The sequence below is a fragment of the Nomia melanderi genome, chromosome 6 (assembly GCF_051020985.1).
Source record: "Nomia melanderi isolate GNS246 chromosome 6, iyNomMela1, whole genome shotgun sequence".
Classification (NCBI taxonomy): Eukaryota; Metazoa; Arthropoda; class Insecta; order Hymenoptera; family Halictidae; genus Nomia; species Nomia melanderi.
Genome location: NC_135004.1, coordinates 18,692,864 through 18,720,786, shown reverse-complemented (window position 1 = coordinate 18,720,786; position 27,923 = coordinate 18,692,864). Strand labels below are relative to the sequence as shown.

At 45.3% G+C, this 27,923-nt stretch overlaps 1 protein-coding gene across 2 annotated transcripts; it reads left to right on the top strand.

Moving 5' to 3' along the window:
- The first annotated feature begins 1,632 nt into the window (after nucleotides 1-1,632).
- On the top strand, nucleotides 1,633-27,923 carry dcma (decima). 2 transcript variants are annotated; one of them, XM_031983961.2, is made up of 6 exons: nucleotides 1,633-2,956; nucleotides 3,373-3,684; nucleotides 3,999-4,165; nucleotides 12,116-12,252; nucleotides 12,983-13,159; nucleotides 21,807-27,923. In XM_031983961.2, the coding sequence occupies exons 2-6, from the start codon at nucleotides 3,559-3,561 to the stop codon at nucleotides 21,980-21,982; spliced, it is 783 nt and encodes a 260-aa protein (XP_031839821.1). In that variant the 5' UTR covers nucleotides 1,633-2,956; nucleotides 3,373-3,558; the 3' UTR covers nucleotides 21,983-27,923. The 2 variants fall into 2 exon arrangements, with proteins under 2 accessions (XP_031839821.1, XP_076224412.1); XM_076368297.1 differs by having other exon boundaries at nucleotides 3,360-3,684.

Genomic DNA, 27,923 nt, shown 5'->3' with positions numbered 1-27,923 from the left:
CTCTTTTCTGAATTTGTTCTCGCTTGTTATCTATGTTACGGTGTTTGTTCGCGGCGGGTAAACTTGAAATAGTTCCGGTCCGTTAAGGGTTAATTCACGTTTCACGTGCAACTAGTACACGCGTATTTAACCGGGTACAGGTCGCGAGCGTTCCGCGGGGCTCCGAACTTTCGCGAGCGCGATGGACAAATACGCGGCTCGCTCTACTTGTAACGGCGGTAACATCGTGCGTAATGAAGTTACGCGGGGTTACATACGCAAGCGAATGTTCCACGTTAAGTGACCTGAAATTTTACACGGACCGCGGACGCGGCAGCTCGTTAACGTCCAGAATATTCCGACGTTAACGACGGCACAAACGATCCTCGAATGTAATTGATACGTCATCAATGGATTCCTGGTATCAATGGATTCGTAACGCTCGCAAATGAGAACGGAGCGTTCGTTTCGCGTGGAAAAAAAGTCGTCTCCGAAAGGATTGTAATTATACAGTTCTAAAACAGGCTTTCATGAATACTAATTAAACCGAGTCCAAGATCTGGGCTAGCCAACTGATTAACGCGCGTATAGATTAGGTAGCGTGAGAGATTATTATGTTAATTTCTGAGGCTTTATCGGATACACGCATGGCTAACGCAGCTGATTATTCTTTCCGAACTTATAATTACTCCATTCACGAGCGATCGCGGATATACTGCCGAGACTTATTCGGAACGTGTCCCCCGTGGCCGTGAAGTATAATGAATTAGTTTTCTTATTAAGCTGCTAAGCTTAATTTACTAGGCACCGACTAGACAAACTATCTTCGCGATAAATTGTACGATTTCATATACAGTTCATCTCAAACCACAAACTCGAAATTGCCTACAAGAATTCCAGCCTGATACAATACTGGTCCTTCCGATCCCCATAAAAAATGAACCTAATCACGACAAACGATCCTCGTCCATCCCCTTTTGACCAGCAAATAGCACCGCCTCCCCTATCCTACGTCGAAACGAAATGCCTACAATTAACCCATTACGTCGACATTATGACCAGATAAAATGATCATATTTGGAACGCTGAACAGCAAACGAACGACTTAATTACCCCAACAGGAAGAGCTCGGCACGCAATATTCTTTCCTATTATTCAAGCGATCGATATATAATTTAGCTTCGTCAGCTGAAGGTTTTCTCACATCAAAGTGTCTCCGCAAAGGGTTGAAATCCCGTGAAAAACTGAATCTACGCACCGGCGACGAACGAGCGGCGTTCGTCCCCTCGGCAACACTCGATCCTCGATTCCCAATCAGCGCGGAGTTCCCACAGTTCGAAGCCGATCGCCGAAAAACACGTGAAAGCACCTCGGGCGGCGGACTTGAAAGCACCGGCCATCATCTATCATTCGAACAAAGTGTTCCCATCTCCGGTAAACACTTAGCGGAGGGCCCGTCGGTGGAAGGGCTCGTGCAGCGAGCGGAGCGGCGCAGGAAGCTCGAGGAGGCGCGAGACCAGTGGTAGACTACCGTGCCGAGCCAGACATGCGCCCTCGAACGGCGAGCGCGACGGCGGGACAGAGACGGAGGGAGAGACAAGCGGCACCGAAACAGCCCCCGAGCGAAACCCACGTTTCAGTTTGTCGCGTGTGCTGGCACGGCGCGCATAAAACCGTCGCCCGCGGACGAGCGATTCGCCGGAAACAGACCAGACGAGATAACCGAACAACAAAGACAAATGCCGTGAAAAGCCCCTCGGCGAGGATCTCGCCGGTTCCCGCGAGCGATCGGCCACGTCCGATAGTATCGCGCCGATTCCAGAGTAGTTTAGGGGGTTGGGACGGAGTGATCTAGAGACCGAGGGAGACCATGAGGCCAGCGTCCAGGAGAGCCACGTCGAACGCGAAAAACTCCGGCGCCACGTTCACGTTCACGAGGTTCCTGCTGCGATTACTGCGCTCGATCCATTGGCGGATCCTGCCACGTCCGCGCCGATAGAAACACTAATTGGAGAGCCACCGTTCCGGTCGATCCTCGGTCGAACCTTCGTGCCGAATCTCTGCGCAACGCGTTTCCCGTAGATCGTTTTCCTTAGCTTCCCTTCGACCGTTCGACGATTTATCGGGTTCGCTTTCCCATAGTTCTTCGTGTTTATCTTTTGTTCCACCGTTCACTGTGCGTTTTCTTCGATTCTGCAGCTTCGTTGTTTTAAGGATCGAGTCTCTTTAGTTTCTAAGATTTTGTTGTATTCTAAGGTTGATCTTCCGCTGCGTTAATCGTAATTTGTTATTCGAAACTTGGATTGTTTCCTCGAACGCCTACGAGGTCGTGGAATTTTCAGTCGCGTCCGTTTTCAGTGCTCTTTCTCTCTTTTCCGTTTGTCTTCTGTCCTATTCCACCGTCTGTCTTCTGCACTATTGTCCCAAGTTCATTATTCTCCATTTTGATTGTACAACGCTCGAATACATCGCCCACGGTTCCTGCAATTTTCAGTTGCATTTCGTTTGTTTTCTATTATTTCATCTACGTCCCGTTCTATTATTCCCGCGTCATTCTTCCGCGTTTCAATTGTTCCTTCAAAGATCAAATTCACCACCGCCAATTTCCAACCGTACTCTCTTCCCGCTGCCCCCTCCCGTCCTCTGTTTATCCTCTATTCTATTCCGCGATCCATCTTCCGTCCTATTATTCTCGGCTGATTCGTTTACACGCGTCGATTCTCCCGGGAAACGCGATCCGTTCGTTTCGGAGGGAACGAGGAGGTTTCGTTGAATCCCCTGTGGGAGACCCGGCTGTCTCGCACCGAGATTTCGCGGTGGTCGCGTGCGATGCTTGCCGCGGAAGCGTGCCGGACGATCGTCGCCGCGCGCCGCTTCCTCGAACAAGACGGTCTCGTGGGAAGACAGCTGTTCGGAAGCAGGGATCGTGTCGCTCGCCGATGCGCGTGTCTTCTAGCTCCGGAAGAGGAGACTTTCGGTAATACACGACAACAGAACCTTCGCTCTATCGAGAATCCCTCGCTCGAGCGTCTGACGCGTTCGCAGACACCGAAACAAGCTAAACCCACGCTGCTCTACCAATAAGAAAAGTTATAGTTAGAGACTAACGATTCAAAAAGAATTCTCTAATTTCTCTCCGCGTTTTATAGTCAGAAGTTCGCGAGAGTTAGATCTTCGTTTCGAAAAGCCACGAATTTACCGGTCTATCGATCTCATTTTTATACATATTCGCGTAAAAGATGCTAAAATTGTACAGAAGCGAGCATTCGAATCTCATACGATACACGCGGATGAAAGCTTCTGTACCCAGTGAATCGCAAACGATTGATGAACAGTGAACGAGTCGACGCGAAGTTTAGATACGATGACGGGATGTTCAGTGGTTCGTTGCAGCGTCGAATCGTGAGGACATCGCGGAGATTCCTGCCGGAGAACGCGTGTCCGTGGGGACCGGAAAGGTTGTTTTCGTCGGTCGTTAGAGGTATCGAACCGGTGGCAATATTTGCGGACTGCGACGAGCGGTATTGTTAATTGCCCTCTGGCAATTAGCAATCAAACGGCAGAGTCTGCAGCCGAATAATGACGGAGTCGCCGATACCATCGGTCAGCAACAGTCAAACGCAAACGCAGACGTCGGCCGAGACTCGCGCGCAGAGCCAGCAGCAAGATGACAAGACCGAGAAGACGGAAAAAGCGGTTCTTCTGGTAAACCTCATTCTTTGTTTCGTTGTTTCGCTCTTTTCCTGTTTAACCCTTAACTTTTACTTGCCCGATCCAATGCCGCTAATATGGCGGCAAAAATCATTTCGTTACTTCTATCGCTATTATCGTTGCAATACAATGAACACGCGAAGCATTGTGCTAGGTCATGGTGAATTTTCCGCTTGTTATCTATGTTACGGTAGTTTTTGGTAACGTGGTCCTACTTGAAAATCTACAGCTATTACGTTTTCATATTTACACTTACTTGATCAGCAGATACACGTGGTATTTAGCTACAGGCTACCTTTGATTCGCAGCAAATAGAGGAGATCAACAGCCAAGTGGCGCAGTTCCGCGACCTGCTGATAAACATCGGACAGGCTCGCGACTGTCCGGAGCTGCGGGAGAAAATCCGAAGGCTGCGTCGAAATTGCGTGGAAGCGTGTAAAGCCTCGTCCCAGCACATACTGCCACAAGTACGGAGGTATGTAACATATTCATGCAGCTTGTTCCGGGGAATTTGCAACGCAACGTTCAGCTCCGTTCATTTCCTCGGCGCCGGTTTCGCCTCCTTCGCTCTTCCGCCGAATATTATTATTATTATTATTATTAGTTCAGCCTTCATCGCGAATCAGAGACGCGTTACCGGGAACGTTTGTTACGTCGTCGGAATGTTAATTTATCGTTTCAGCCACGATAAACGTTTCTTCGTTCCCTTTACAGCGAAATTCTGGGATAGACGCGCGATTAGTTGATTCGTTGGTTACCTTGTTGGTGAATTGAATAATCAGCTAAAAGAGAAATTCTGGGTTCTTTGGATGAAATGCCGATAACGGAATGATAACAGTTTATTTTGCTTTAAACGAATGAAATATTCAGGTTCATTAGGTTTCGCGCAACGCTGCAGATTCGATTGACGATCGCGATCAATCGACGAGCGGCGGCGTAAACAATTCCCCGAAGAAAGGGAAAGGGAAAATCGAAGGCGATTAATTAACCAGTTTACGTCAGTTAGGCCGGTCGAACGTTAAACGAAGACGCCGCGCGGCAGGTAGGAGTAGTCCGGAGTCGGTTCCGGTTAATGAAATTTCAATTAACGCGGTACATAGATCGCTGTACAAAGAGAGTGCCTCGTGAGACATCCAAGTACCATGTATCTTAAGAGATAGTTCAAACTGGAGTTAGTTCATCCAAACGGAACGAGCCTGTTACGAAGAGACTCGTCGACATCTTTGCATAAAAACGACGAAATCCAATTTAAAGGAATTACTCCATTATTTCAGTGCTTATCGCAAGAGTATAATTCACACCGTAGAGAATAATGTTGGCTTGTTCCAAAAATTCCTTTCCTTTAATTAATCCTTCCTTTACAATTACTGGAAAAGCAGACGCGAAAATATTATTGACTTCTGGTAAACTCTCATCTATCACTTTTTTTCATTTTTCTTGCCTCGTAACATCTTTCCGAAACTGTTTCATTTAATTTAGAGTGAACACTGCAGTGAAAGCGCGAGAGAAAGCTATAGGACAGTTTAATACAACCGATCGAGAGATATTAGACACGTAGCCGGAATCATCCGGTGTATATACTCGGTATCTCATAAGTAACAGTTCCCGGGAACGCGTTCCGTGACCGGTTTCCGTTTCGCGGGAAGATTTTCAGGTGCGCTACTCGGAAGCGCGTCCCCGCGAGCCAGAAATCCTTAAATAAAAGCCATTGTCCGTTCCCATTGTGCCGAAGGATTTATCGCAGCTATTACGGCCGCGTTTGTTCCCCCGAATTACGTTTAATTCCCGCCCCCGGTGGAAGAAAAAGTTGATCCTCCCCCCTGCCACGGACGTAACAACGGGTGATTGATCCCGGGATCGTTTCACGTTCGAACGGGCCGCAACAAAAAGGAACCGCGCGAAAAAAATTCTAATTTCCGAGAAAAAATGCCCGATACCCACCCTCGTCCACGACGAAATCTACGGAGGAGATTCCTCATCCTTTCACGGCGCAAATTGCCCTACATATTGGGGTTGCCGGGCGTCCTTCTGCTTGATTCTCCGAAGATGAAAGAGACGTACCTGGATCTTCGGGGAAAACAGTTTCTAAGATTATGTTGCTTGCATAGCTTTCGGATGAAGTAATCTCTTGGCAATTATTTCGATTGTTAGATGGGTCGTAAAGAATAGTTCAAAGGTCAAGTGCCGATGGCAAGGAGTTAATTATTCTCGTTTCATAATGCCGGCTAAATTCTCCAATTTGTAAACAATCCTCGACGCTGTTAGGAATACTACTTCGATCGTTACGAAAGGGACGAGCGCCCTGAGGAACGGCTTCAGCTTTCAAGTTGACGGCGAGGAATGTTATCGATTCCTTGGGATTGGTTTCCGGAGAACAGTGACCGACGTCCAATCTCCAAAGATTTCCGTGGCTTTGAAAAATTATCTTCCGGTGGTGTGCCGGATCTAATGAAAATCTAAATGTTTCATGTGCTCCCCATTCTCTTCCGCGTTCTCGGTAATTCTTTCCCCCGAGCTGATTCTACAATGCAAATGCGGTTTTGAAATTTCAAAGGGATTAATCTTCCTTGCCTTCTGTAATCGTACCGTCGATAAAGCTTCGCGAATAACTACGTAAAGCGATAATTATATCTAATTGTGTCTTCGATAAAGTTACGTCTTTACCATTTTCAAACTATTTAAACAAACATCCGCGCATCATTTCGAAAGAAACTTCAGCCTCGTTTCGCTCGATCGAAACGAACTCCGCTAACCCTGCAGCAACCGTCGAAAATTGAAATTCAAATCAACCTTATCCAGTAATAATTCCAGCTATTTCACAGAATACAAGCCAGGCGGATTCTCTTTGATCCCGCGTAAAGCCCGGCGCGGGAATCTGAATAATTGAAAAATCCCCGGAAACGCGGACGTCTTCCTTAATTCCGGTCCTACTTAATTCTAATGGAGACCATACACGGGGCTGTCTAATACGAATCTCCATATTCCCCGTTGAAGTAGCGTCGCGGCGCGGCGGTGCGGTCAAACGGTCGTTTTCTGAACAGAACGCGATAACTTAAAAAGTACGAGTAACGCGAGGAAACTCTTTAGACAAAAGTTGTAAGGTATAGAGCTAAATATATGGTGGTCATAATTTATTCGCATTATGGGAATATTATAAAGTTTCTCCAACGACAATGGATGCTTCGCGTTTCGATTCCAACGTTGAACGAACAGAGAAATGGAATAGATTCGCGCAAAATTGTTACTTTTCGGAAGATTTTTTTGTAAAGCATGGTCTACTTAGCAACACGTTGGTGACCGTTCATGTTTGTTATCTGAATAGTGGAATTTCGGGGTTTTGTCGAGAGGCGGCCGCGATCGGGTGAACAAGAAACACTCGGAGGTGGAAGTTTCCGGCGGTAATCAATTATTTCAAGCCGTGCTGCGGCGCAATCTCCGCGCAAATTGAATCGGGACGTTACACGTTCGTTTATTATATGTCGTCCCGTTACATAATTACTTAATAACAATACGCGGCGCGAGGGAGGAGGGGTCGGGGCGGAGACGGGGTGGATGCGTGCATACAACGTTCGACGCCGCCCACGGGCTGCCCCGGTTCACGTAAGGTCGCTGCATAATCTCTGCTACGTTTCGAACGTCAAACGCACGCTAATTGCGATTTAAGCGATGCTTAAACACCCACACCGCGCGAGCCGAGCGATAATCGTGTCGCGTTCCCCTTTCCTCCGTACGCAACGCTGCGAAAGAAAGCCGGCGAGATCTGCGGAAGATCGACGAGGCCACGAGCGGTAATGTTACAAGCAGATTGCGGATCTTTATGCGAGTTCGCTGTTGCATGGATTGTTTCGTGAGAACTGGATCAAAGCGAGTGTTCGCTACGTCCACCGGATGATACCCTCGCGATAACGATGGAGAATGTAACGTAAGATATTATTAAACGAGTGTGGACTTTCACGAAGTTGCGAGCCTCGAACGTTCTTTGGATACAAGGGAAATTGTATATATTCTTCTATAATATATCATACGGATATTAATAATGATGTTTTGTATAGAATAATAGGTGTCATCTCTACCGAAGGTGTCGAGTTTCTGAAATTTTACATTCAGTTTCAAAGTTTAATCAATTTTTCTCCATTCACTTTTCAACTTTTCCTAGCAAAGTTAATTTAGTACGCTCTCTCCAGCTACTCCTGGATCTCAGTTGAAGTTTCACGTGTCTCTCAACGCCTCCGATAGAAACGGTATTAAGGAAACTGTTCCAACAGTCTGACTTCTGTAATATAATCTGATTGGCCCCACTTATTAATTTTCGTTGAAAGGAGCGATAACGCTCCCTTATCAGACGCGAAAGAAACGGTGTCCAATAACCGCGCGGACATCCTGCAAAGTGTCCTTCCAACTGTTCGTTAATGCTGTAGAATAATAAACGTATATCCCGCGATGGCTATCCGGCAAAATCACGCTACTTTAGTATCGATTGCGCGTCGGCGCGACACGAAACCTCGTTCCTTTTCGTGTTCCCGTGAAATTCGTGCGACTCGCTCGCTCCTCCGTTTTCCGCGTACCGTGCAATTAATGCGTCGATCGCGGCCGATTTTCCGTGGAAACGTTTACGCGAAACCCGCGGTTTCGAGTGGCCGACAATTTTTGATTGTAAACGCGCGGCCACGCTCCCGATGGAACTGCCGGTTCCGCGAACGGATTTCTACGGCCGGAACAATTCCGCCAGTGATTTATCGTCGCGATACGTTTACGTATTTTCCACCTTGGTCACGGGAAAGCGGAGATAAGGTCGGAGAGATACGCTGAGTTTATAAAACTTCAGATGAGACGGTTCGATCTTGTTTCATCGTCACATGTGTATACTCTCATTTATTTTAATTCTCAAATGTTCATATTCTCGCTTGTTTCTAGTTGTATACCGAATGACACGCTAAAATTGTTCGCGTTTGATCGTTCTCCGTTCTCTGCTGTTTCACTAGACACCGAGTCATCCTGCAATCGTATTTGCTTTCGCAGATATATATCTTTTTCTTAGGTATCAATAATATTTATGATGTATTGGTTTTTTAATAAAGCCGGACCATCTCTCTCCGACTTACTCTATGGGAAAGAGAGCGTGAAATTGCACAGAGTGCGCGCGATACGGAGAAATATATAAAGTACTCGAAGTGTAGTGCTTTTTACGGTGACTCATAGGAAAAACCTTTTCCTTTTTGTGATTCTATTTTTCTAATCGTGTTATCGAATAGTTAAACGTTGAATTTAGATGAAGGTCTAGATATCACACTTTGTAGCCCACAAATTCTCCTTTTTTTCCCTAGAAAGTACATTTATTGTACAATGTAATTAACCCTTTCACTCTCGGCTACCGTGACATAAGGTTGCACCTTACAACGAGAATGAAATGTTGTTAATAAAACACTTTAAATGTCTAGATAGCGGAGAGTATAGCGATAACGAACGAGATACGCCATTTTGGAAAGGCTCTGCTCCACTTTGGGCTATGCGTTCAACTAAAAATAGACACATTCGACTCAAATATTCTCTATTCGCTATTATTTACCAGCGATAATGAATCGCTTCGAAACTAACACATTCGACCCATCGTAATTCCAATCTTAATCCTTTAAGATTGTCCTTACCAATTAACTACGAAAAAAGAACTCTACCTTATTGTACATCTAGGTTTATTGGAAATATTAAATCTTCGTAAGAAATATAATTGAATTTCCATTCGAAGGAGCGGAATTTAGTTTGAGAACTTCATTGTCTTTGTTCCTCGATGAGTAAGTAGATATTATAAAGCAAGGGTTTAAATGGGAACTGAAATTGATTCTCGGCACCGGGTCCGACGTTTTATTAGATTTTTACGATGCCTAAATAATGGTCGCGGGGTCGAACGAGGCCACGGAACACGTACAAGTCATCTTTCGTCCCGTTCGACGGTAGGGCGGAACGAGGGGAAATACGAGAGTCACGCGAACGCGTCTCGGGGCATCGACGTTTCGATCCTCCCACCTCGCAGCCGACGATTTACGCGACTGTAAAACGTCAGGAAATATTTTCTGTCGTGTCGCAGTCGATCTTTCCCGGTTTTACGGGCCGCCGCGCGGAAAGAGCGCAGCGCGCTGTCAATTTCGCGAATCCGACTGCTGGGCCGATTCGATGATACACCCGTTAATAAATGTCAATCCTGTTGTCCCTTTAGCCTTTTATATTCGAAACATCTTTCTAGTAGATAGAAAAGTATCTAGAAAATAATCTAGCATTTAATCCTTTCCATATTTCCAAATATATAGTAACTACATTTAGCGATTTACCAGCAGAATTAATTATCCAATTAAATGTAGTGTACAGTAACAGAGTTGTTCGCACAATCATTAAATACTTGGAACATTTAGCGAACCCATTGCCTCGCATCCAGCCGACATTTCTCGTGTTAAATAAATATATTATTCGATACCGGAAGGTGATACCTTGGCATTCCACGTAGCAGTGAAATAAATATAAAAATGAAAAGTCTCGCGGGCGGTGTTTAAATGTTGACGCTGTTATGCAATAGGTTGGCCGGATGGTCTTGTCGGAATTTCTCTGGGTCCTCCTTCACGCGAACAGGAAGCAAGTGGCCACGTCGGAAGGCGAAACCGCGCGGAACCGGCCTCGTTACGAATGAAACGCTCACGGTTCGCGTCCCTTCTCTTAAGGGTAACAGCGTTTAAATATTTCGCCACCGCCGGCGAACCGAGCGCCGAGAAAAAAAGGACACGCGAGGTATGCGATCTCGTTTCGTGGGGAATAGATGGAGTTACTAAAGTATTTTCTCGAGGAATGTAAAGTACCTTCGAGGCTTTCGTCGGGGAAATGTAAGTTCGTGTACCGGCGGGTTCTAGGGATTACCGGGAATTCTTGTTTTGCAATAAGGGGACGGGTTCCTGGGGAATATTTTTCCGAGCCGGAGAAAAAATGGAATATCCTCCGTTTTATGTAGGACAAAATCTCGCGACGTTCGACGATTAACACTTCGTTCTAGAGCTAGCAGTTGAGTCGATTGTTCTCTGTTTCTCTATGGAAACCATAGAACCGCGTTTATTGAGATTTACCAATTTGAGGATATCATTTTTACTTTTGAAAAATTAAGGAGGCATATGTTCTTTTCGGTAATTACAGAAGAAATCGGAGACGAGTTATGATGCTTTATTCCAAGTAAAGAATTAGTAAATATTTGTAGTCCTGCAAGAAAGCCAACTATTAAACGTTAAAGTGGTGCCGTTGAAAAAATTGAACATCTCGAAAACAATTGACCTTTCTCGTTCATCCATATTTGTTTCTCTTAACGAGTTTCATTAGCCCCGGGACTCGCAAACAAGGTCCGGTCGAACTCGCAAGTTGGAAAACGGTAAACAAGACCTAGTTCTCTCGTACAAAGGAATGCGAAACAATTATTTATTGCCCTGTACACGAAATCCGAAGGTTTTTCCAAAGTTTCGCGCAGGAAAACTAGCATCGATGTAAAGTTCCCTTGGCCTGCGAATTCGGCGGTCCTCCTCGCGCGCTATCCTTTCTTCGAACTTCGAGAATTAACGGGTTAAGCTTTCGCCAATAGTTTAGGAACACTGTGGATACACCTTTGCTCCGAATATTAGCGAACTAATCAAAACAGTTATCAGAGGCCTGCTGGATCGTTTGAATACCTATTATGGCAAGAATGTTTTGTACACGATGGAAGCAACAGTTTACGACAACAACGTTTAATAATAATATCCTATAACGATATATTCATCATAATATTTGGCACAAACTAAACATCGACCAATTAGGAAGAAAACTTTCTCGCATTTCCCTACAGTCTCACGGTTTCAGGATCGAACTCCCTAAACAGCGGCAACGGGTCATGTACTCTTCAACAATTTATAAGCGGCGTCCTAGCGTTTCTCGAGTGTGGCCAGCGAAAAGAAAATGTCGGTCTCTAATTGGCCCCGAGGTACTTCCCTTCGATCCCGCCGGGCGTTGCATTTTTCAAATAATTAACTCGATAAGCCTGGTGGCTAGGATTTACCGGACTTCTAGCAACCGCCGAATGAATTACGGTCACCGGGCAAAGGGAAAAAGTAATAATTGCGGGGACAAGTAGAAGAGGCAGGGTCTGTTCGTGAAACGAGGAAACTTTCCTATCGAATCACAATAATGACAATAATATTCGCAAAGAGCAGCGAAACGCCGAAAAAAATGTCGAAAGTATCCGCGTCGGTATTGATCGTACGCGACAATCGCGAAGGGAACAATGGAAAGGCTTCGACGACAGTTCGAAATAATAATAACTAAAATCTAGCATAATAGAATAACCGGGCATTATATCCTGTTATATAATTGATCAAGTGCAGAAACAGCAATAACAAGCCAGCGAACCGTGTTCATTTCGCAGGACTACGGACATCGGTATCCCAGTGGACTGTCCCAATCTGATGTTGCTGTTCAATGTCGTTCAATTATTCCTGCGCGAGCTCTACAAGAGCGAGAACCTGATCCGTATCGTGCCCATGGACATGACCGGGTATTACGGTAAGTTGTACAATCCCTTTTGTTCAATTCCCAGGAACAAACCGACCGGCCGACCGACCGACCGACCGGCCGGCCGGCCGGATGGACGGGTCAGGGTCACGCGGCGCCGTTTAAATAAATCGACAACGAGGCCCGTGGCGAGCTCTCTTCATGAATGTAACATCGCGACGACCCAGTGACAAGTTGTTGAGGTCGTCGCGACGGAGGGAACGGCGGGAGGGGGGACCGAATCCTGCGGTAACTTCTCGAGGAGCCGGGCAAACTTCCCGGCAAAGTGTCTCTGCCGAGAACCGTCGTTACATTATCCATTAATGCAAGCAAATTACGTATGCCGGCATTACGGAGTATGGAGATAATATTTGCCCGACGTCTTTCTTCTTATCGCTCGCGGCAAGATGTATTAGCGCATACTTAATCGCGATAGTTCCGGCGTTGGTTGATCTTTTAGATCAACGTCGTGGAGTGCGGTGACAGCGGAGAACTATTTCCTATCTTTTGGGAGCGTTAACGTTTTTGTAATAGGATCTTTAACGCTGAGAACCGTTATCTCGAATCCTCTCGCAATCGCGTGTTAATGTTTCCAGAATACGATCTTTGATTTTCCGGATGTGAAAAGGAGATTTTTGACTCTCGTCGAAGAGCTAGTTCAACAGCCCTCGCAGCGTGATACATGTCCACTTAGGGTGTTCCACGCGTCAACAATTTTTTCCCCTGTTATCTCGTGTTTCAGAGTCCCGGACCGGGCCGTCGAACATCGGCAACGTGATCTCGCAGATCCTCCTGTGCAAACAGATCACGCCGAACTTCCACGAGGAGGAGCTGTGCAGCATCAAAAAGGACTCGGAGGAAATTCGAGAGCTGATCAACGAACTGCAAGAGTTTATGCCCCAGTCGGACGGCGATATAGGTAACGTCGTATTTCCAGCGACCATTTTTCCGGCCTCCCCGCGTTCCAGCTCGCGCCTTGTTACTTTCGTTTCCACGGCACGGCGGAGCCCGTATGCCCCGTTCTCGAATTTATACCGCGCGCCCGTTGCGAACGGTGTTGCTTATCAAAGCGGAAATATATCGGCTGTCTTTTGAACAGATAAAAACCGTATCGACGGCTTCCCCGGCGAGATACGGGGAGCGGGCGGGGGTTAACCGTTTTAGAAATCGACGCAATCGTTCGTTCCGTTCGCTGATTTCCCCCGGCACGCACATGGAAAAACGGCCGTTTTTGTCGACGCGTTGGTACTCGAAGAATCCTCGCGAGGCCGGCGTGCAGTTTCCTCTCGTCTTTCATTCTTGAGGATATTTTTGGTACCGCTTTAATCACTTCGCAGCTGCTTCCTTAACAGTTGGAGCAATTTTATGTGGGTTACGAATAATTGCTAGATCGTATAAGAGATAATACATGGGATAATCATCAGGTAATAACGAATTAATTAATAGAATCGACAGAACAGTGACAAGACAAAAGAATTAAGTGAAAGATACCACCAAGAGAACCTTCTCAACCAACACGCCGATTTCGATGAAACTCATGCGTGACATAGTTCTCGAGAAAACACCCTTAAATTTCGGGGTTGAAAATACATGTTTTACAACATCTCTGAAACTAGGGTGCGCAGAAGAGGAATCTAAATTGTTCATTTTCAGGCGATCAATTTAATAAGAAAATTCCCTTTCTACATCCCCTAGTTTCAGAGATATAAAACATGTACTTTCAACCCTCAACTTTGAGGGGTGTCTTCACGCATTCGAAGCGGACGTGGGCAGATAAGAAAAGATACGTGTCGAATATTTCCTTGAAAACCATGTCCCATATAAGTCTCAACAAAATAGAATTGATAAGGTTGCCTTCAAGAATAACGTGCTGCACAGCGAACAGATAATAATAATGCATAACATTCCACACCGTCAGAAACACACAAAACTCGAGAGAACTCGGAAGTACGAGTCTCTTGAATTCTCCGAAAAAGAATAGAAAACTGCGAAGTCGAAAATCCGCGAGGGTGGTTTCCAGAGCGAGAGGCTCCTCGAAAGTGCGCCCCCCGGAGCTCGAAGAAAAACTGGCGGCGAGGTGGACGCCAGCGAGAATATGGTTGTCCTTAACTCGATCACGCGTATCCACGAACGCATCCCTTTGTCCCCTAACGCGGCGCGCGTCCGCCCGTCTTCCCCGTCGTCCTCTTTACCAGCAGCCACCCACGCCCGGTCTCGCCCTCTCTATTCAACCACCTCTAATCGGGTTACTCCGGAGGCCAAGGTCTGGATTTCAAAGGGGAACAAGCTCTCTCCGTCTCCGTCCGTCTGGCTCCGAGTAACTCGTACCGCGGCACGGGTTCCCTGGGTCCCCATTGATTCCACGGAACAAACGTATTACCTCCCGACAGGATAAGGCACGGCTATAGAAGTTATCCGGTTCGATTCTCGGCCGGATGGTGCACGGCGACCTTAATTATCCGTCGATAGAACGACAGAATTCAGCCGGGTGTTCCCCGTGGGCCGAGCATCGCTCGAGCGTCGTTCGAGCACCGCGGGGATCGTCCGTGACCTTCGACACCGAATCGTCGCGAGGTTCTTGTTTCGCGGCTCGCGTCGAGGGAACAACGAGTCGACGGAAACAAAGGGTGTTAACCTTTTAGACTCGGAGCTTCTTTACCGGGGACCTTCTATATTCTCTGCGAGACGCGCGGATGCGGGTGACGACGAAAGTTTCGTTCTCCGTGAACTTCTCGCCACTCTTCATAATCATCCGCATCGCTCGTTGTCTTCCCCCGCGCTTCGCACGCGCGTAATTGATTTTACAATTGACTCAATCAGCTCGTTCGCATAGCTCCGATTGGAGTCGTTACGCGGAACGAGTATCTCTGCTCCTTTCGAGATCCATCTTCGGGCGCTGCAATTTTTTCATCGACTCCGTTTATTCGGAGCTGCTTTGCTCCTTTGATCTACATCGAACGAATTACTAGGTTCTAGTAAAATCGCACGCGATTATCGCACACACGCCGTACGATTGATCTTTTCGATCGGGTACTCCGACCCGACGCGCGACTGGTCTCGAACGAACCGAATACGATTCGCCGATCTACGATTAATAGAACCGCTCTTAACGAATATTTGAAATTATAGCCGACTCTCCTAAAAGGCTGTCAAAGGAAAGGCGGAGGAACATGGAAAAAAACGAGAGAGAACAATCGGGAAACAGGTAGAAAAAGAGACAGATAGACGGAGAGAGGGAGAAAGAGGATAACAGAGAAACGAGGAACAGAGTGTGACATTGGAACACGAACCGGGTCAAGGTCGGCCGGAAACGCGGACTTCCTTGAACGTTCCGCGGACGGGAAATTCACGCTCGAGAGGGAACGCGCCCGCGCTCGCGCCTCTCCACACGCAGAGGGAAAATAAGAAAACAAACGGAATCGCTTGGCTTCTGTATAAAACGACCGAAAAACGGGTAGCGTTCTCTCCCTCTCTCTCTCTCTCTTTTTCTCTCTTTTTTCATCCCTCCGCCTCGAAGTTTTATGCACGCTGCGTCGAGAGAGTTCGCGAAGGGAACGCGAGAGTCCCGGGCGAAGGTGTAGCGGAAACGCGAGTGAAAGGGGTGAACGCACCGCTGAATTCCGTAGTCGCCGGGAAGAAGTTACGAAGAAAGACCTTCCGGCTCGTTGCGTTTCGTATACACGATGCAACACACAAGCGCGATCCTATCTCGACGGGTTGGGCTCGTAGCCAAACACTCGTCGGTGCCCGAAGAAAACGTGATATACTTCGTCGGTGGCTGCGACGCTTCGCGGACGGATTTGTTGCGTCGGCTCGGCAGAAATATCTCGGTTATGTTTAACCCTTCGAACTCTGTAGGCTCCAATATCGCATCAGTAGTAATATTGAATATTCAAAAGTCATTACATTTTCCACACATCCAAATTTTGTACTGAAGGGAAATAAAAGGTTGAAGGAATGTTGCATTTTTCATTTTCATTATACTATAAAAATTAGTTGCAGTTGCTGATAGATAAAACCATCTGGAGTGCTAAGAGTTAACCCTTTGCGGACGAACGTCAGCATTTCGATGAGACGTGAAAGCGATCGCCGATTCGCAGACAAGAAAACTTCCAAACGACGGTGTAACGTTCGGAAGTTGACAGAGCTCGCGATATTTGTCACGGGGACAGGTGAATACGTAAACGAGTCGGCGGACAAATAAATAACGGGCGCGACGAACGGGAAGCGCGATAGAACATTATTTAACGTTAAACGGAGATCGGGTCAAGGATAGACGGGCACATGGAAACCGGCGGTGGCGTTCTCGCCGTTCGCCGTTCGCCGCGGTAACGAGAATTCGACCACCGCACTGAAAAAGGGTGGGAAAATCGAGGTTCCGCGAGAGAAATATGCCCGACCACGAACCGATAAACCAATTCGAGCCACGAGACCCGCGGAACAATCGAGCCCGCGTGCCCGTACAAAATGCTCCTGTCGTTCGGGACGAACGATTTCGATTCGATCTCGCTGTTTGTTTATTTCTGCCGCGATAGGACAACGAATACACACGCGCGACACGCACTTACCAGCTGACGCGAGCACGCGTCGTGTTTATGTCGACGCGAAGCTTCTTAGCGATCAGTGCACGGTGAATCTCGACTGCAAATTTCGTGTTTTTTCGAAGAAACGAAAAGTTGATGTTGACGGTACATTGATATTATTACGGAAGTAGTATTATTATTGTATTTGCGATAGTATGTATCAATGGTATTATGTTACTAGTTGGTTTTGACCCTGTTTCAGCAAGGACACGTAGATGTTCGTAGATCGAGTATGTCGACTGTGGATCCATTTGAAAAATTGCCGTCGAACTGGAATTTATATTCGTTATCGGAAATTTCGCCGAGGTGAAAGTGAAGCGGGGTTTCATTCGGATTTATCGGTTTGCTGGTTTGTTTGGCGTAGACGCGAAATATTTTGCGGTTTGGTAATGGAGAACCAATGAACGCCAGTTCACAAAGTTTACAGCCGTATCAAAAACGGTATTTCGTTCCCGGCGTTTCCGCCGAAAGATTAATTTTTCACTCTGGGAATTAAAAATTCCGAGCCTCCGCATGTTTGAAGAGTTCATTTCCACTTAATGCCTTTAAAATGAGACTTTTCGAGCGCGTTTGTTCCGTGTACGAATTTATTTCTCGTCGCAGGATCAAGAAAGATGCATCTGCATGGAGTAGAGCGAAATTTATTTCGACGCGAAAAAAAAGTCGGACCGTTATTCACGCTTGCAGCGGAGAGGAGAAATTGAATTAAGGGCCCTTCGAAAAAAAAAATAAATAGTTTTCGCTTTTCAATATCTCTTTCCGCGTGTGAGCACGGAAATAACTGGAATGCAAAAAATTGACAGGAAACCAAAGATATTGAATGAACGCACTCTACGAATACATACGTAGTCTAATTTTTACTCGAGTGCGTACCTTATTAACACCAAAGGGAGAAATATGTTCGTACTAAAAAACAGCTCCTAGTAACAGAAGCAAGTCCACGTGTAATTTTAATTTCGCGTAAATTAATTTGTAAGTACTGCCAACATTCGCATTGCCGAGTTTACTATTCTCGCTTATAAATTCCCTATTTTCGAAGATATTCTTTTCCTCTCGCATTTCGAGGTTACGAAATACGTGCACGGTTGTCGGAGGATCTTATTGTCGGAGCACGCTGCACAAAAGGAACGGTTCCATAAATCCTGGTTGCAGATTTGAATGTGTACGAAGCAGAAAAATCAGACGGGAGCTCTCTTGACATTCTCTTGGCTGTTGTAGCTGTTATCGGCGCGATTCTTCTCTGTTGCCTCTTTCCCTTTCTTCCCGACGTGGCTCGCGATATAGGCGTTCCACCGGAACATCGATCCGCGGCATCGAACGGAAAGTCCGGAAGCTTTTATTCGTTCCCGTTCCGTGTCGTTCGTTTCTTACGTCGGAGCACATAATCGCGAGTACGCCTTCCACCCTTCCGTTCGCATGGTCGTCCAGCGAATTGCGCCAATTTCTACAATTCCAGCGTCGTTAAGGAGATACATACTTAATACCCGTCGCGACGGTTTAATTGATAACATCGTTTTTCTCGTTGATTAAGCAAACCGTCGCAACGAAATTGACTTGTTATACACGTAACAGCTGAAAGGAGAATACGTCTGCGACGTTAATAAAACGGAACCAATCTTGTAACGAATATATTGAACTTCAGCTGACAATGAACTATTATTTCACAGCAAACAACGGGAAACAAACAACACGAATCAGTTTGTATTCGCCTCTGTTCGGTACAATTGATCGGCGCGTAACGAACATTAACTTGTTTCATAAATATTGTCATGGAGATTCGGATCCGTTCTTTCTAATTGATTATCATTTCATCCTGTCGAATCCATAGATTGTCATTCCAATAGAAACATTCGAGAGAAAGTCGCAGTGGAATGTATTCGTTAACTAAACGTGTACTACATTGGAAACAGCTGCGAAGTTAAACTCAACAAAGTAAACCTCCTAAGAAACACCTGAAATATCGAATAAGTCGCGTGATTTCGAAACGAGCAGCGTGAGAACACTGAAACATTGCAGCGCGACGGTGAAAACCGAGAGGCGCGAACCGAGGGAAATCGGGCCGCTCCAGGCAATTTGTTTAAAATGAAATCGGTGGCCGGGTGGCGGTTAATACGCCGCGCGAATGGCTGCGACGTATTATCTGCGTGGAGCTCGGCGTGTCCCGGGGTCAAGGGCGACGGTAGTTTCATTTTTACGCCGGGAACGGCGGACGCTAAGCTTTCCGGGGAAATGCCAGCCACCGGCGACCGAAAAAGGGTTCGACGTCGAAAACGAGAGGGTTGGCAAAATTTCGCCGCGGAGGGCGGGGGGTGGAACGTCCGAGCGAAATACGGTGACCGATAAAGAGAGCCCCGGGCCGCGGTATCGCGGACAAAAGACCGTGATTTTTTATTTAATGCTCCGCGAAATGGCCGGCGAATTTCGGAGCCAACGTGAAAAGGACCCCGTTGAATTTTTCACTCGCGGATTGTTGGATATTGAAATTAGCGACAGAGGTAAGGAAAATTATTTAAGCATCTTAGTGCGCCTGTTATTTTCGTTTTTGGAACATCGGGGTTCTTATAGTCGAGGACTGCTCCGTTTGTGTGTCGTTAATTTTTATTAATGCTAGGACTGCAGAGAATTTAACACGATTACTCAGGTAATCTTCGTAAAAGTTGAAACAATAGATATTTTTCGGTTTCTTTAGATATTGATTATAGCATCGAAGTGAAACTATTTGTCTTTCGAAGCATTTTAGGTGTTGAACACTTTTAAGATATCAATAATCGCGAAATAATTCAATTTCTGCGTGTGGATAACGCGTAGCGTTGTTCTATCGCGCGACCTAATTCTAATTGGGAACCGCGTCGAAAGAATTTGCTATGAACGCGGAACCCGTTCCTAATTTTTAAGTGGCATTTAGCTACCGGCCAGAGTTAAAAGTTTCGCCGGGAAAACGCGGGACTAAAGTGACTGAGAGGCGAACGAATATTCCTGATTAGGGTTGATTTCCACTGGCGTTCGGTGGTCGTCGCGCTGCACCGTCGAGTGGGACGCTTCAGGACTGTTAGGTTGTAACATTGATTCGAGAGAGGATTTTCGGATGGTCGCCTTTGAGAACTGAATTGTGGAGAGGGTATTTGCGGGGATTCACTGATTGATCGTGGAGAATTGCGGAAGTGGAGAGGTAATGTTACTGTTTTTTCTTTGTTATTGGCTTTAGCTGGTTGAACGTGTCGTGTAAATAAATTTTGTTGGCGTATTAACTAAATTCTGGCGCTTATAATTCGGTTATTCCATATGTTATTATTCTACTGATCAATTATTCTGCATTCCATTATTCCATTATTCTATTGTCTTATATTAATAGTATCCTATTCCATTCAATCGCGTACATACGTCCAATAAAACTAACATTCGATCATTCCTAGTTTCAAATGAATTTAGTAATTAGAAGAAACAACTATCATTTATGAATTCGTTTGCCCAAAACGCTTTCGTTGGTCGTTGATTCAGGTACGATCCACTGCATCTCACTCCGTCGAGCGCGACAGTCGCCGTTAACGGCGTTGAGAATCAACCTTTAGACTCCGCAATTTATCGCGGTCGCCGCGTCGGAAGTGTTAAGCCATCCTTTCATCGTGCTGCGAGTCGCATGATTTTTCCGCTTTCCATCCCCGTGGCAACGGTATTACGATCCTGAGCTTGCCTGGCTAATGGCGAGGATATTTCACTCGCGTGAAAGCGCGCGACTCGTCCGCGCTACAATTTGCCCGATAATTTTTCGCGCCTTTGCCGCTTTCGCATCTCCCGTTACGCGCGTACTCCGGACAGCAAAGACTTGTCCTCTGAAAACACGCGTTTAGTCGTCGCCGAACGAGCGACGCGAATCAATTGTGTCCATTCTTCGATTTTCCTCGATTTTTCTTTCAAAAATCTACTATACCAACGATCAGTTGTTCTCCGACTACTTGTACGCAGCCCTCTAGATCGCCGAGGAATAAAAATATCAACGCTAGAATTACCAAATGAACCGAATAGACCCATTCTCGAATTGTTTTTAATAACTGAGGAAGAATTCAAGAATGGGTCAATTCGATTCATTTGGCAATCGTTCGTCTCCGAGAAATTATTAAAGAAATTGCTTGAAATGAAGTCTCAATAGCTGCACTCTTGGGGTTCCTATAGAAAAATTTGAAAAAGCTTTCACTGCTCGGCAGTTGTAACGTTTCGAAGTAAGAATAAGAACTGTAGATAAATTATAATTTTTCCTGAGTTTTAAGCATTTAATATACCCCGCTCGCTCCACAGAATGTCAGCTTTTCAATTTCGATCCACTACGAAATAAAGGTTGCTCGTCACTGTGCCACACTATTCCGCCCTCGTCGAGTGCACGGTGTAAAAGGGCTTTCACGAAACCGTAAGAAAGGGGCAAGAGGATAGACAGGAGGGGAGAAACTGTTCACGACTATCGCCAATCCCGGGACAATCGGCTTTTTTAAACCGCCGAAGAAAATTCCCGTCAATTAACGATCTATTCGTCCGCGGCATGGGCTGGCGAAATTACCCTCCATTAACTAATTACACGCTGAAGAGGCCAACCAACCATTCGGCCATGCAATTTAACGGAACTGTCATCGAACAATTGCGAAATAATACGTTCCGTTCGGTGCGCGGTGTCGGTTGGCCGTAGCGAGCAGCAGCGTCGCTGCGCGGGTAATGTTATATTCGATAAATAACTTCTGTCGCGGTTCACCGAAATCGATTTCGAAGTTTCGGCCGGATTTTGCACGTGGGAGGGGAAAGCAAAGGGGAAGAGGCTGATGGAATCTATCTGCTCCAGACGTTCGAGGGTTTTCACGGGGTTCGTCGGCCGCCGGGGATTTTCTTAGGCCGTTGAAACGGTAGTCAGACCTTTTCAAAATTCGAACATTGCCACGTATTTTTTCAGGAAATTGTTGCGAAAGCGTGTTAATGGATCGGGTTCGTGACTGTTTCCAGAGAAATACAGCGCCCTGCAGACTCTCGGCGGGAAAGGGACTCGGGGGAACGGTCGGCGAGCCCATCGCTGGAATCAGAGCAACTTCAGGCCCAGCAGCAGATCCGCCAGACAATCGTCCTACTTTCGCGGCGCGCTCAATCTCTTCTGCTGCACCGCGAGAGCCAACTACGTCTGAATTAATCGGAGCGTCGAGCGTGTGTGCCCGTCAAAAGAGCTCGCTACAACTGGAACTCGAATCCGTCGATCTTCGAGCGACGAGGACTGCTCCGACGCGGAGGCGCAGGGGAGCGGCAGGCGCGTTCGATGCTCCCGAGAGCCAGCCGAAGAACCGAACCCGTAAAAGAGTGGGAAACATCGCCGCGGTATGGCCGAGGATTGTATTGTCTGCCGAAGCGAAGTGGATGGTTTTATGGAGGAGCCAGCGCGGACAGAGGGAAAGAGCTGGGGACAGTCAATAGAGGGTGAGGAGGGAATGAGAGCAGGAAAAAGGGTACACAAATTGAGGGAGAAGGAAATATTGCTCGGCAGAGGAGAGCCTCTGTTCCGCTGACACTTACTCGGCACTGTCTGGCTCAGTCTGTTAGAGTGGCGATGGCTTTAACACTGGAACTACCGAACTGGTCAAAGCGACTCGTCTGTAAATCCTTCACAATCGAGTCCCTAGAAGCCGATGTTGTTATGGAATGGATGCAACATTTGGGCTCGCTGATCTAACAAACGAAGAACCGAGTAAATTCGTTAATAACTGAAAAGAATATTTATTCCATGAAAATTGAGAAAAATCAAGAAATATTCCAAAGTCGGCTTAACCGCATTGACTTCTGGCTTTCGTAAAAAATTCTGAAGCGGATCTCGCGTCTTCTGAAGTACACTTGCACAAATACATTTTTAACAGTTGTTTAAGACATGGGAAAGTCTAACTGTTCGATAGTTCTAGCGTTAGAGGGAAGTTGGCGAGAAAGGGGAGCGATAAGGTAGAGTGATCTACGGATGTTAAGGAGTATGCGACTCGAAGGGATAAGACTAGGAGAAGACGCGAGGGTGTGTAATTAGAAAGAACGGTTTAGGTTAAGAGAAAGAGGGCCGCCTCCAGAGGGGAGGCTGTTCATTCTGATCTATCGATGCTTCCCTCGAACTTGCCACTTAGTTCGTTAGAGTATGGCTTTAACGAAGAGCCAAGAGAAAGGCAGACGAACAGCTGGAATGGTTAATAAAGAGTTGCGAAACAGAAAACAGAAGGATACGCAGATAATAGGAGTAAGACGCATGGATAAAGAAGATGGATCGCTCGTGTCTTCTTAAAGCCATTTACCTTATTTCCTTAGGGTACGTTGGTGGCTTCAAAATGGAGTGACGAGGAAGATAAAAGGAAAACAAAGGGAGGGAGACATAAGCTCAAAGAAAACTGCGCGAGCGGAGGAAGAAGGGAATATTAGCCAAGATAAAGAAAGTCGGGAAGAGAGAAGTACTTACGTCCTTCTTGCTGCTCTCTAAAATCATCTACTTTGCTTAGCCAGACTATACAAAGGGTACAGCAGTGGTTCCCAACCTGTTTCCCAACCTGTGACATATAATTTCTGCTATTCAAATAGTGAACTATCGGGTAAAGTCCAAAAGTGAAGCACGAAGCCGCAGAAGAGACGGACAAAGGAACGAGAAGACAGTTAAACCTGTAGATTTCGGTTTTAATTGAAACGACATCCGTGTCGGATACGTCGTATCGTACACGAGGACGCTAGAACCGTAAGAGATGCAAAGGATTCACCGATAAGAACCGATGCTCGAGTTGGCCTGCTTAAAAGTGAAATCGCTCCATATTGGGAGCCCCGGGGGTACAGTTTCTCGCAGGGCTCGCGAGACAGGGCGGCTCGCTCGCAGATTACCCCCGTGGCGTCCCCTTGGAGGTCCACCCACGCGTTTGCGCTCCCGTTCGCTCCGTCGCGGACAAAAGGACACCGGCGGGCACTAAAAGACAGAGAGCTTGGATTCTCGAGTACGACGCGGATAGCGGTAAATGAGATGGCGTGTAGTGTCCTTAGTTTCCTTAACTACGGGGGCGAGGAGGGGGAAGCCCAATTTACTCTCGGGTAAAGGTTGGACTGCACGGGATTACTCCGCCATGAGACTTCTGGCTCGCTGGGGACGTGGCCTGTGCTTAGCGCTTAGACGCTCTTCGATCTCTGTTAGCCGAAACTGGCTCGAGCGCGAGCAACGACTAGGACATCGCTGCTCTTGCCCCTGAACCACTGGCGGATGCTGGGTACGTTATCATTCTTGACGAGGAAGCTTCCTATGTATCATTCTACTCTTTATTCTAGTCCTAGCTGATACTGCGGTATTTTTCAAACGATAAATTCCAATTGTCTCCTGGTTACTTTATTGTTGATGATTTATGATTATGTAAATTGTCTCTGAAGCGGTTTAATCTGCAAGATATTCACGCAATTATCTTAGGAATTGGGGTTGATATTTTTGTGTTTTAACGGATCGTCAACGACAAAGGATTCCAAAGGTTAGACGTAATAAGAAATTGTTGTATAGGTCACAATCGACCTAGTCCCGATCCTCTGCGTCGTTGTCGGACTGTTCGATGGTTAATAATGTTGCCTCGAAAGGAACGATTGTGCTCGCGAAGCATATGACAACAAACTTCGCTTTTTCTTCATTAAAACAAGAACAGTCGCTCAAAGATATTTGATCTCTCGCCTTCCGAAAGAAGAAACCTAGCTTTTTCAGGAAAACAGAGGCAGCTGGATGCTCTCGCTTTGCCGTAGGTAAATTTAATACGTTCAGCCGAAGGCAAATGGTAAAACACTGGCCTAGAAACAATAGACTCGCCCATTGTTTTCTTTGCTTCTCTAAATATCATTTGGTAGTTGTGTGCGTGCGAGGCACGCGTTTCAGAGATGCTTCAGTTGCTACTAAAGTGTGGATTTTTTCTCCTCGTTGCACGAACATTGTTTCCAGCTCGATATACGAAAGCAATTCTAACGATATCCTTCATTTAAACTCAGCATCTGCCGAATAGTGACCCAAGGGGATGTATCGTTTCAAAAACGTCGAGATTTTGTACTGTTTCTTCCCTTTTACTTTTAATACAACGAACTTCGAGACTATTTTAGTTATTAATATTTTACCGGCAAGACTTAAGGGTAGCTTAAAGTCCACAAGATAGGAAAATATTTAGTTGAATAGCGAAACGCTGTTAGAAGTTCCGTTCGATCGATTTCATTGAATTTTCAAACGGACGTTTCTCGCAAGAATTTTAAGGCTGCTAACTCGAAGAACAGAAGAGTTCGTTTCTTCTGAACGGGAAGAAGGTGTATCGCTATAAACGGGACGTATGCTAATTTATTACGTTCAGCGATTCTTGAATGAACGCTTCGGAAACGGACACAAAAAAGAAAGGAATGAGAACCAAAGAGAATCGTTCGACGTTTAACATCTGTCTCGTTTTGTAATTAAACGTAACGATCAACTAGTCGATTAGTTGATGAAAACCTGACGCAAGCTTTATTTAGGTTGTAAGTACAGATCTATAAATATATACGCGCATAAATATATACATACGTTTCAGTAAAACGAACATATTTTTTTAAAAGAAGAGTTTCATTTACTATGGAATCATTCAGGGTTGAATTATCGCTATGCTGCGGATGTTTATGCGAACTACCATTTTCTCACTTTGACGCTAATTTTATAAAACAGGAATTGATTTTATATTCATTCCAGTAACAGAGGTCTAACGTTCAGTGAGATTTGCGATGAAGCAGACAGTTGATTCACTTCTAGAAAATCTTTCTTCCTTTCCAGCATTCGAATACATTTGCAAAGGCATTAACGTCCGCAGTCCGATTATCATATATTTTCCATCCTCTGATCTACGCCACTAAATGATATCCAATCATACTTGTAGGAAGGGAAGGATCGATGTTAGGTATCATTGTTATCGATGTAACGCCATTTGATCGCATAATTGTACGTCAAGATCGCGAGTACTCGGTGATCAGTGACGCAAGAACCTGTAATCAATGCAGACACATTTCGTGTCACGTGAGTCGCCGATGACAACAAACTTTTCCTCCTGGCTATTGACGATTTTCTGCGTTATCATCTCTTTTCTCGAGAGAAGAAATTTTAGATGAACGCTAGATCAAATATTTAAAACAATATACGAAATAATGGGATCCTCTATTTAATTTGTTATTTTATCTAAACCATAGGAGATAGGAAGTATGTTAAACGATATTTGAAATATTTTTTCTTTATATTTTGTACAACCCTGTCTAGTATATATTGGCAGTTATAGTAACTGCCCACTCAACTTCGAGCACCTAAATGTCATCAGTGTGGAGCAATTGTGGTGGACAGCTATTATGAGCCATAATTTTCGTCAGGTATCTCCTATCGAAAAATAGACTATAAACGCAACATATCGCGCTATCGATTAATTGTAACTGCTCCGTCAAGAAGTACGCTCTGTTCCGTGCAGGGTGTATCAGCAATTACAGCACAGCCGAGAAGACGGTGATACAATATGGAGAACAAGTGGAAAACGTGTAATAAACCTTTAAAAGTTAGCGAACATCGATGAAAAATTGCCAAGAAAATCGACTTCAAAAGCCTGAACGAAAAGTCCCGTGAAAATGACCCAGTTAACGCATTGTTAACCGGCTGCTATTGAAGTGGAATACTTTAAAGTTTAATTTCTTTTTCGGTAATTAAAATTCGATGACGCACGTTAGTTTGTGCATGAAATATCCGGTGAACAATGTGTTAAGATCAGCGCCGACGATAGGACACAGATCACAGAGGCACAAACGATCTCGAACTTCGAGCGCACACGGTTTAAAGTATTACAGGAAAGTAGATCACTAAATGCCAATCAAATTAAATGTTAACGAGTCGGGTATCGTCGTAAGTGGACCAACACGAAGTTGCATATCGTTCGTTTGCGACTGCAGCGAAACGGTTTAATATTTCACGGTTGATAACCCTTTCTAGATGATATCAGAAAGGAAAACACACTCCTTTAATCGAATATTTAATTGTGGAAGCTGTTAATTTCCACTGAATTGTACAGAATCGTAAACGAAGAAAATTAACTGTGTCTAACGTGTGTCTCGTCCTAGAAGAGGAACGTATAAAAATGTTAGTTTGTTCGAAGATTAATGTATACAACTTCAAAGCTGCATAAATGTTTGCGAACTAGTTACAATATTTTCGTGATTAAAACTTTGATGGAGGTACGTGCGGGTTCGAGGTGCTTCGTACGAGTCGCAAACGAACGATATAGTTCTATACATGGTTTGTTTTAGGGTTAACTATTATCGAAAATATTCTATTGTTGTATGAATGTTGGGAAAAGTAAAAGATATATGTGTATGCGGAGTCTATAATATATACGTACGACACTACATGCATATTTAATAAGTGAACGCATGCACAAGAAGTAACATTTGATTGTTCATTGTCAGTTTATACCGATTTTTTACGTGTTTGAATATTCATTTCCGTAAGATGCACTGCCGTTCAAAAATTCCAAGTTCTCTTAGCGATTCGAATGTTCATTTTCGCACCATTTTAGGAGTTAACGATTGTTAATGGAATGCATTTGAGATTTTCAAGGTCGCAATTCTAATTAAACGTACCTTTATTTTGAACTTTGTAACGCGTTCCCAATTTTTTAACGACGCACACGCGAGACACTCTATACGCGTAATTACCATTCCACAACTACCTATAGAAATTTACCTATCGTCATTTCCTCGCCGGTATGCAGCGTTAAATATACTATAGTTATAGACATAAATAACATACTAATATTTCGGATACGTTGCACCAACATTAACATTACATTAATGTTAATTATGCATGAGGCAATGAGGATGATGATCGGAAGCGATTAGTTTTGACATTACCAATCCGTTCGTATGTCAGAGTTCGAGAATGAATGTTCCTTTTTCATGTAAAATTGTTCAGTTTTATGGGGATCAACTTTGGAAAACTAGGTCCTTGCGGATTTTTATTCATCGATCTTATTTTTCATATTTTCGGACGTACTTCTCTGTAATACATCGATGTCCTTATTAAACCAAATAAAAAAACAACTTGAA